Here is a 10,594-nt window from a genome sequence, read left to right as displayed (position 1 = left end):
TGTTTCCCCAGTGCACACAGCAGGTGCTCAATACTTGTTCAGTGAATGAAAGAACGGTGTCTGACACCTTTCTGTTCCAAAGTTTGATCTTGTACTTGGAGATGTACTTACTTGGAAGGCAAGAACTGGAAGGGCAGGCAGAGGTGTGGGAATGTAGGAAGGGCTAGAAATGAAGGGGGCACCTCTTTCGTGGGTAGGTTTGGGGCCTGGCGGTCACCTTGCAAAGGTGAGCAGACATGATACTGACGAACCTCACCGTCCCAGCCCTCCAAAAAAACTGCATTTGCCAGACTGGCCTTCACTTTTCCTAAAGTTCTTATGTTAGCAGCATAAGGTTTGCTTTCTGGTTCCAGCTGTCAAACTCTGCTGCATAGAGATACTACAGAGGGACTTAATAATTATGTCATGAGGGTCTGACATACAATAATTTCTTTTCTCAAAGCAAAATAAAACAGGGGCTGCACAGTTGTGCTTCAAGTAGGCAGCAAAACTGGAGCATTGAGGCAAAAGCATTGTCCTATGTAACTAACAGTAATGGAAATGTCAAGAAAGTTCTTTGCTGCAGTTCCTGCCGTGGTTAGACGGGCGCTTGCAACCAGGGCCACTCTTTCAGGGCAACCGGAACAGCTTTTTGGTGGTTGGTGACCAATAGCACAGTCCTGGGCCTTTTCTTGGGGCTTTCCCGGGTGGTACCAGTGGTAAAAACAAAACAAAAAAGCCCGCCTGCAATGCTGAGGGAGGTAAGAGGAATGGGTTCGATCCTTGGGTCAGGAAGATTCCCTGGGGGAGGGCATAGCAACCCACTCCAGTATCCTTGCCTGGAGAATCCCATGGGCTGAGGAGCCTGGTAGGCTACGGTCCATGGGGTCAGCAAATGTCGGACACGACTAGAGCGCCTTAGCAGGCAGGGGCCTTGCTTTGGGAACCGCCGGGCAGAGGGGCGGGCTGCCAGCGCGGGGCGTGTCTCCGCCTGGTCCCGCCCTCCGACCACGCCCCAGCAGCCAGCCAATGAGAGGGCGCGCAGCCGGGCGCGGGGCGTGGCCGCACGGTGGGGCGCTGTGGCTGGTTGGCGCTGGGCTCCCCGGCGAGGCGGTCGGCGGGGCGGGTTCTTGGTTGTGCTGCCGCCGGAGGAACCCGGGTCCCGGGCCGAACCCGCCCCGGGAGCGCTTTCAGTCGGCGCAAACATGGCTGCGGCCCTGCGATCTGCGGGCGTCCTGCTCCGCGATCGGCGTAAGTGGGGCCGTGGCGGCCGCCGCCGAGGCGGGGACAGCGGGCCGCGGGCGCCGGGGCCCAGGAGCCTGGGGAACGTCCCGGGGCGGCGGGGGGCGCAGAGGGGCGGAGAAGGGATCCGGAAAGGGGGCCTCCCCTGGGAGGAGCGAGCGGGGGCAACGTGGGTCACCCGGGGACCCTGAGCGCCGCGGGGAGGGGTTCCGGAGCCCTGTGGGTCAGGTGGGTGGCCGTGAGCAGGGGCTGAAATTTCTCAGTCCTGGATCTCATCTGTCAATTACGACTAACGAGAGCCTCAGGATAGTTGTGATCACGGGAGGCTGAGTGCGTTAAGGGCCAGCCGCAGAGACAGTGGCGTTGGCATCGTTGTCAGGAGCATCAGCAGAGGTCTCCTCCCTGGGCTTCCCTCCCTGGTGCCGGAGATCACACTTTTCCCACTGCTGCCCTGCCCTGGCCGCTGGCAGCACACCCGGTGCTCACTCGTCCTTGGCAGCAGGACCTGCTCCAGGGGCTAGAAAATACTAGCCCAGGATCAGATATTTGGAGAATCGTTTTCTAGCCTAAATTAGGTATTTGGAGAATAAATAAGACCCCCTGAGAACACCACGGGTTTCTGATACAGAGGTGAACGTAGGATGGGTCCAAAAGATGGACTGATGGGACCCTGGTCAGACACACCTGGCTGGGACGCTAGCTAGCCTCTGCAGCATTCCTGCGGTTTCTACCCACCCCCCACCCCCATCCCGGAGTGAGGCATTCACTTTGCCAGACACAGAGAAGGTAATACCTCATAGGCTTGCCATGAAGTTTAGCTGGTTACAGGTAAAGCCTGTAGCCCAGGGCCTGGCACACAGTAGATACATAGATACCCTCAAAATGTTGCTGTTACATAAAAGGCTGCCACCTGCTAAGATGCTTGATTAGTGCATTTGAATGGTGATTGGACCCAGACCTGATTTATTAATTTTTTTTTTAAAGTTCCCTAATTTGTCAATCTGGCACCTACTGAGAAGGAGTGGAGAGAGTCCATTCTGAGCTCCATATGTTATTACAGGTGCCTTTGTTAGGACCCAGTGTCCAATGACAGTCAGGTCAGTAAGGGCAGTGGGAGAGGAAAGACATTATCTTTTAAGAAAAGGGAGCCCAGAGCCGGTAACAGGGCTGAAAGAAGTGTCAAATTAGTCTTTTCTTTCATTGACCTTTCAGTGGCAAAGAAAGTCTGACAGGCTCTAGATTTGAGGTCACAGAACAATTTGAGGATCTTTAAATGCTTTGTTGTCCAGGTTATAAGTAGCTAACTGGAAGATTCAGAAGCCACAGCAGAAATAGATTTGAAGTTCAGTTGAATTACAGACTGATTTTCCCTGGTGGCTCAGATGGTAAAGAATCTCCTGCAATACAGGACACTTGGATTTAATCCCTAGGTCAGGAAGATGCCCTGGAGAAGGGAATGGCAACCCACTCCAGTATTCTTGCCTGGAGAGTCCCATGGACAGAGGCACCTGGTGGGCTACAGTCCATGGGGTCTCAAGAGAGTATGAGACTACTGAGTAACATTTTCACTTTCACTTTCATGCTACTTTATCTTGTTTTATATGAAAGGATTAACATCTGGGATAGGGAAAATTGAATAATATTTTTCAAAATGAATCCTCAAAGTAGAAAGGCAAAGTGTTATATTCTGTGTTTTTAGCATATCACAGAATTAATAAGAAGCTCCCTGGTATATATGTATATAGTATATGTATATTTTAGAAAGTTGATAGAATTATTATTGTTTCTCTGTGCCTTTTCCTTTCCAGATTCTATGTTAGGCATGTATGTCCTTTGTAATTAGAAAAAAACAAATCTAGAATTAAAAAATAATATATATATAATATATATATATATCAGTGTTTAATACATTAGAACATTTTGGCTCCGTATCAGATAGATAAAGGAGGCTTTAAGAAAAGAATTGTTAAGTGTTATTATTAGTAGTTATAAAATAGAACCTTATTTCTGTTAATTTTTAAAATGATACACTTATTTATAAGGACCTTTTAAAGGAATCCTCATCTCCTATGTGGTAGAAAAGAGCAGTGTTAGGTACTTGTATACCTTGTTTTCTACCCTCCCATACCACCCCCAGGCGTCCAAAATATTAAATAATGTGGTTTGGGGGGACCAGTTAATACTCATGAACTTCTTAAGTCACAGGTGTACTTTTGAATGACTCATGTATTTGGCGTGTCCAGGAATTGATGAAGTTTTGTTTTCTTATGTCATCTTCTCTTTTGCATGTCCCTTGGTTCTATAGCTTTTATTGTCTGTAGGCCTTCCAAAGGTAGACCAGTTGTCCATGGCAAGAGTAGGGTTAAAATCACCTGGTCTTAGTTTATGAGTGGGCCAGTCCTTGCTACTGAGTATTCTTACTTCTTGCTTAAATACTTGCATTGTGCCTGGCACTGTTTTTCAGGCTGGATACATAGATTTCTAAAAATTTTCCTAATCGTTACAACAGCCCTGAAAGCTTGGCCTCATTGCTATTTTAAAGATGTAGAAAAGTGAGGCTTGGAGCGGCTCAGTGAGTTGCCCAAAGTACTGTCACATAACTTTGCTTGGTCCTGTCTGGAATTTCTACTTGGATCTCACTAGCTCAGAACACACTCTCTGCACCAGATGATGCTTCCTGTGCCTTTGAGTTTCTGTTAAGCAGTTAGCTGAGTATATTCAGAAGTCTCATTTTGTTCTTTGAATAATTAAACTCCTTTAGATAGATGCATACTAATCATTAAGCAGGAGACACACTGCTTTTGTAGAGTCTTCAGATCACTAGGGAGAGGATTGTTTTATTCACTTGTTTGTAAGTTGTTGGTAGTTGATATTTGGCTGTGCTGCGTGGTTCACCGCTGTGTGTAGGCGTTCTCTGGTTGTGGTGAGCGGGGGCTCCTCTCTAGCTGTGGTGCACAGGCTTACTTGCCCTGAGGCCTGTGGGATCTTCCCGAATCAGGGATGGAACCCGTGTCCCCTGGGTTGCCAGGGGAATTCTTTACTACTGGACCACTAGGGAACTCTGATAGGAGTGTTTTAGAGAAGTCCTTGAGAGGTGGGTGTGTTAACCCTATGTCCTGAGCAGAAAGGATCCATTATTATTATTATTATCTTTTAAGTAGCATCGCCCTTCTTTGAGAATGTGTTTCACCTCAGAGAAGAGAATTTTGTAAGTAGAGGGCATGGCAATAGTGTAGCAGCTCAAAAAGCTCCCAGCTCCCAAATTGTTCTAAGAAATACTAATGTACTAGATGGAGACTCTCACCCTTTTGCCCACCCCTGCCCCATCCCCTTTTAAAGTTTGCAGGAGGAAAACTTATAATAATACCAAAAGTCAAATTGTGTAATGCCAAATTTCCATTCAGATACCCCATAGAATCTGATATAACCTCATTTGTATAAGGAACTGGGGACATGGTGGCTTGATTGAGAGCCTGCTTAGGCCTCATCATGTGGTTCAGAATCGGGCTTGTCTAAAACAAGGAGATGGGAGTTGGTTTGAGACCTCGTTTGAGTGGGGTTGCACTTCTTCATTTCAGTCTTTGCACTTCTGCTTAGAGTTAAGGATTGTTTGGCTCAAGCTCACGTTATTAGCTCTGCTGAGCGTGTGCACAGTCTGGACAGCTGGAAATCTAACTGGCCGGGAAATATCATTCTCCTGTGTTTTATAGACATGCCAGGTGATTAAAATTAAAAAAAAATTGGAGCAGGTACAGCCCCAATGCTCTAGACACGAAAGAAAATGATACCGGCTCTAATTATATGTACGTATGCATGCTCAGTTGTGTCTGACTCTTTTCGATCCCCTGGACTGTAGCCCACCAGGCTCCTCTGCCCGTGAAGTTTTTCAGGCAAGAATCCTGGAGTGGGGTGACATTCCCTTCTCCCAGACATCTTCCCAACCCAGGGATCAAACCCAGGTGTCTTTAAGGCTCTTGCATTGGCAGGCAGATTCTTTACCGCTAACGCCACCTGCAGGCGGTTGTGCAAAATACTCCACTGGTCTTACCTGCTGTAATGTTTACCAGGAGGCTATGGATAGCAGGGTGTCATCATTTTTCGGTATAGGAAAGTAAGGGTCAGAAAGATTGGAAGCCAGCCCCAGTTCTGTTACGAGTCAGTGGCAGAACTGTCGAGAGTCCCACCTGCTGGTCCACAGCCCGAGTCCCTCACCAGAACGCCTTTGACTCGTAAGTGGGAGGCGGCTAGAAGGAGATTGCTCTCACGTTGGTTTGAGAACTGCTGGTTTGAGAACGGGGTGGGGAAGTCACGTGTATGCCGTGGGGCACGGTAGTAACCACTGTCCCGCACTGCCAGCTTCAGCCTTCTGCGTGGCTCCCCTTTCCCTTCTCGCCGTGTTGTTTAAGGATGAACACGCTCCATGCCGTACGGGGTATGGCCTGTGCCCTCCTCCACTCAGATGGGCTTTCCAGGCCCACGAGTAAGTCTTGTGGTGCTCAGGACAAGACCCGTATACAGCCAGCGAGCGGACTGTTTTATGTTCTGTTCTGCTATGCTGACAAATAGAATAGACCTTGCTAATGGCTGGAAGGGTGAACTCTTGAGCTCTTCCCAGTTGCCGTGTAAATGCCAGGGCCTTGAGCAAGTTGCCTCTGGTGGGCAGACCTCCCTTCTTCTCTCTCTGTGCCCAGCCTGCTGGCATGGTGAAGAGTCTTGTGCCTACTCCAGTGTTCATGTTCAAGGTCCACTCCACCCGCTGGCTACCCTTCAGGTCAAGGATGACTTATACTGACGGTGCAGTCCACCCTCAGGAGGATGGATGCTGGAAAGAGGCCTGCAGACCCTGGGAGTGGGGCTTTGGAGTCAGGGAATTTGGGGTCCTGGGCATCTGGTCAGAAGTGGTGGGGGGCTCTGGGAGTCCATGAATCCTTGACGGCACAGATGGCATACCCCGTGGAGTGGAGTGGAGAAGGAGGAGGGCCAGAATCAGCCTTTGAAAACAGGGATTCCCCGTTTGTCAGAGTGCAGTTCTCAGCCCCAGTGCTGTATTGGAGAAGGCTCGTAGGTGGATATGAGATCTATGCCAGTGTGGAAAACTGGCCCAGCTTCCCAGGTGGCGCTAATGTCAAAGAACCCGCCTGCCAGTGCAGGAGACATGAGAGACGCGAGTTCCACCCCTGGGTCGGGAAGATCCCCCGGAAGAGGGCACAGCAGCCCACTCTGGTGTTCTTGCCTGGAGAATCCCGAGGACAGAGGAGCCTGGCGGGCTGCAGTCCGTGGGGTCGCAAAGAGCTGGACACGGCTGAAGCGACTTAGCACGCAGGCACGCCACTCCTTTAATCAGTGGTCTGAGCCTTTTCTGCCGGCTCCTACCTTCATGAGTGGCACGCTGCCATCATAGCATGCAGTGATTCTCTTGAGGGGTCACATGAAAACCGGCAGCCAAGGCCGGGAGGGGAGGCGTCCGGAAGGTCCCGTGCAGGCGGCTGACAGCCAGCCCAGGGGCCACCACCCCATTTCTCAGACGGGGTGAAGAGCCTTCGCCCACCTGCAGGGAAGCGCTGGGGAAATCGCCTCTGCCCTAGCATCCCTTTAAATTGTAAATCCGGGAATTATGCGCTGAGGGCCTCTTCAAAAGAAACTACTTTCCAGCGAGATTTCATGCTGCCACTTTAACTTTGTCACAGTGCTGTCCGGCGGCTCAAGGGCCTGCCAGCCGCGGAGGTGCCAGCCGGGTGCGGCCCCAGCGGCGGCCGCGGACCCCGCCCAGCGTGCCGGGAGCCCCCAGCCTCGGGCTCAGCCCCGGAACAGGTATGAGTCTGACTTTGCATACTCATAAGGGTCTCCTTTTTTCCTGACCCAAATACCAGTGGATGCCAGCTACCTAGGAGGAGAGGTGTTGGGGTTTGGTGTAAGCTGAAGAACTGATTGGATGTGGAACCCTGGGAGAAAAATTATTTTTTTACTATGTTATCCTAGTGGCCAAAGTCAACAACATAAATAGCCTTAAGATTAAATGATTAAAATTGAATTAAAAAAATCTAAAAAAACTCCCAAATTCTAGTAACTTTATATCATATTTATAGAAAAGAAATCAGTTCATTTTGGAAAATACAGAAAAAAAAAAACAAACCTGATAATCCCACCACCCAGTATTTTGTCTCTATACTTGTATCTATTAATATTTACTCAGTATATATTTATCAAAATGTGATAATGCTGCATACATTTTTATAACTTCCTGTTTTTGTTTAATAATATGACTGTTTAATAATATGTTTAATAATATAATAACTATTAAAAGTTTACATTATTTTAATAGCCTAAGAGTATTTCCTGGTAACTCAGCTGGTAAAGAAACTGCCTGCAATGCAGGACACCTTGGTTTGATTCCTGGGTTGGGAAAATCTGCTTGAGAAGGGATGGGCTACTCACTCCAGTATTCTTGGGCTTCCCTGCTGGCTCAGACAGTAAAGAATCAGCCTGCAATTGGGAGACCTGGGTTCGATCCCTGGGTTGGGAAGATCCCTTGGAAAAGGCAATGGCTGCCCACTCCAGTATTCTGGCCTGGAGAATTCCGTGGACAGAGGAGCCTGGCTGGCTACAATCCATGGGGTCGCAAAGAGTCGGACATGACTGAGCGACTTTCGCTCACTCAAGAGTATTTCATTACGTTAAAAAGAATTCATTTGAATCAGTTCTAATGAGATGGGTGAAACTGGAGCCCATTATACAGAGTGAAGTAAGCCAGAAAGATAAAGAACATTACAGCATACTGACACATATATATGGAATTTAGAAAGATGGTAACGATAACCCTATATGCAAAACAGAAAAAGAGACACAGATGTATAGAACAGACTTTTGGACTCTGTGGGAGAAGGTGAGGGTGGGATGTTTTGAAAGAACAGCATGTATATTATCTATGGTGAAGCAGACCACCAGCCCAGGTGGGATGCATGAGTCAAGTGCTCAGGCCTGGTGCACTGGGAGGACCCAGAGGAGTCGGGGGGAGAGGGAGGTGGGGGGGGGGGGGGATCGGGATGGGGAATACGTGTAACTCTATGGCTGATTCATGTCAATGTATGACAAAACCCACTGAAATGTTGTGAAGTAATTAGCCTCCAACTAATAAAAAGAAAAAGAGTATTTCATTAAATCATGATTTATCCATGTTATAGAGCATTGGTTATTTCTGGTATTTGAATATAAGAGATGATGGAGCTCCTCTGGTGCTCCGGTAGTTAAGAATCCTCCTGATGCTGCAGGGGACACGGGTTCAGTCCCTGGTCTGGGGAGATTTCACGTGCTGAGCCGCAGCTAAGCCCATGTGCCACAGCTGCTGAGCCTACACACCACAGCTGGTGAAACCCGTGCGCCTGGAGCCCTGCTCCGCGGCGAGAGGGGCCGCCAGTGACAAGCCTGTGCACCCCAGCTGAAGAGGAGCCCCCCACGTCAGCAGCTAGAGGAAGACTGCGCTCAGCAACAAAGGCCCAGCACAGCCAAAAATAAAGTAGTTTTTTAAAAGTCACCATTTAAAAAAAAAGAAATAACGAAGTGAGTGCTGCCATGAAATTAAAAGACACTTGCTCCTTAGAAGGAAAGCTGTGACCAACCTAGACAGCATATTAAGAAGCAGAGACATCACTTTCCCGACAAAGGTCTGTATAGTCAAAGCTATGGTTTTTCGAGTAGTCCTGCACCGATGTGAGAGCTGGACCATGAAGAAGGCTGAGTACTGAAGAATTGATGCTTTCGAATTGTGTTGGAGAAGACTCTTGAGAGTCCCTTGGACTTCAAGGAGATCAAACCAGTCAATCCTAAAGGAAATCAACCCTGAATATTCATTGGAAGGACTGATGCTGAAGCTGAAGCTCCAATACTTTGGCCACCTGATGTGAAGAGACAACTCACTGGAAAAGACCCTGATGCTGGGAAAGATTGAAGGCAGGAGAAAGGGGTGGCAAAGGATGAGATGGTTGGAGGGTATCACTGACTCAATGGACATGAGTTTGAGCGAACTCCAGGAGCTTGTGAAGGACAGGGAAGTGTTGGGAGCTGCTTCGACGAGAAAGGAACCTGCAAGGCAGCTCTTCCCCTCGAGGTTGTCCCGGGGCCCGGGATGTCCCTTCCTTCTGTCTTACTGTTGTTGGGCTTTCTATTAATTTTTGGAAATGGTAATTTATAGTAATAAGGCCTCGCTGGAAAAGTCCAAGCCTTTTTGGAAATGCTTAAGATTGCTCTGGCTCAGGACACGACCATAAACATCAAGTCATAAAAGAAAAGGCCACAGGTATAGTTTGGCTGCTTGCTTAAAAGATTATAATGTTCTAGAATAGAGAAGAGTAGAGGCGTTTAGATTTAGAAGTAGATATACTGCTTTAGTTTACTTGCTCCTTGGTTGAAAGGGTTTTCACTATTGCTATTTCCTTGCTGCTACTTGTTCATTGTTTCCCTTTCTTTAAACAACATGGGATATTATGGGTATTTTTGTAAAACTAGAAAATGGGGTATATAGGATTTTAATAGAAGACTTATATTAACCAGCTTTACTGCCATTATCTTACTATTAATAGAGGTGTTTTGCTGCTGTAGAGGTGTTTTTGCTGTTTAATAGTTAATCATTGTAAATTGAGATTTTGTGGTTTCAGGTAAAGAAAAATATCAGGTTTTTCTCATGGTACTATATTCAGAAATGTCAAACATGTTACTGTAACCCTTCCCATGTATTGTTTTATTGTCCAAAGAATTTACGCTATACCTGAGATTTATGAAACATTGTTTTTGTTAGAGTGAGAATGTTAGGCCATTGAAGCATTAAGATTATGTATGGGATATTTAAGTATAAACTCTGTAATTGGAAACATTCTAGATGAATGCTTAGGGGAAAAACATGGGGAAAAAATATTGATGGAAGCATAAACCAATATCTGATATAATATGTGGTGACTTAAGGGGGAGGTAACATTCATTCTATAAAAACTGAGCTATCCTAAAAATAAAAAAAAAGCTGCCTCTTCTACGCAACGTCTGTGTGTGCGTCTGTCTGTCTTCTCTCGCCGACGCCGTTCATCCTGAGGGTTCCCCTGGATCCTGCTGGGGCCAGACCCCGGCAGGGAAGCCTGGAGTGCTGTAGTCCATGGTGTCTCAAAGAGTCAGACATCACTTAGCAGCTGAACAACGACAATGAAGTGGTGTCTTTGCGAGTCATTCTGATGCCAGATGTGATGAAGGCCTTGTGCTGCCTAGCGCTCGGACTACACTAGACAATACTATAGTATGAATTTGTCTGCAAAGCCCTGAGCGATTTTTCAGGCTTCGAGGGCCATTTGGTCTTACTTACTGCTGTTCACCTTTCCCATTGCAATGTGAG

The 10,594-nt window shown here is 47.6% G+C and overlaps 1 protein-coding gene across 3 annotated transcripts in view; it reads left to right on the top strand.

Moving 5' to 3' along the window:
• The first annotated feature begins 1,066 nt into the window (after positions 1-1,066).
• The window catches only part of FECH (ferrochelatase), a 36,276-nt gene continuing 26,748 nt past the window's right edge, over positions 1,067-10,594 (top strand). The window contains exons 1-2 of one of the 3 annotated variants that reach the window (XM_065932805.1): positions 1,067-1,230; positions 6,909-7,032. In XM_065932805.1, the coding sequence (XP_065788877.1) occupies positions 1,185-1,230; positions 6,909-7,032 (170 nt within the window). In that variant the 5' untranslated portion in view covers positions 1,067-1,184. The remainder of the gene's footprint in view (positions 1,231-6,908; positions 7,033-10,594) is intronic. The other 2 variants (XM_065932804.1, XM_065932806.1) reach the window with 2 other exon arrangements.

This window comes from Muntiacus reevesi, chromosome 4 (assembly GCF_963930625.1).
Source record: "Muntiacus reevesi chromosome 4, mMunRee1.1, whole genome shotgun sequence".
Taxonomy (NCBI): domain Eukaryota; kingdom Metazoa; phylum Chordata; class Mammalia; order Artiodactyla; family Cervidae; genus Muntiacus; species Muntiacus reevesi.
Note: the sequence above shows the minus strand (reverse complement) of the source record. Positions and strands in the feature narration are given on the sequence as shown.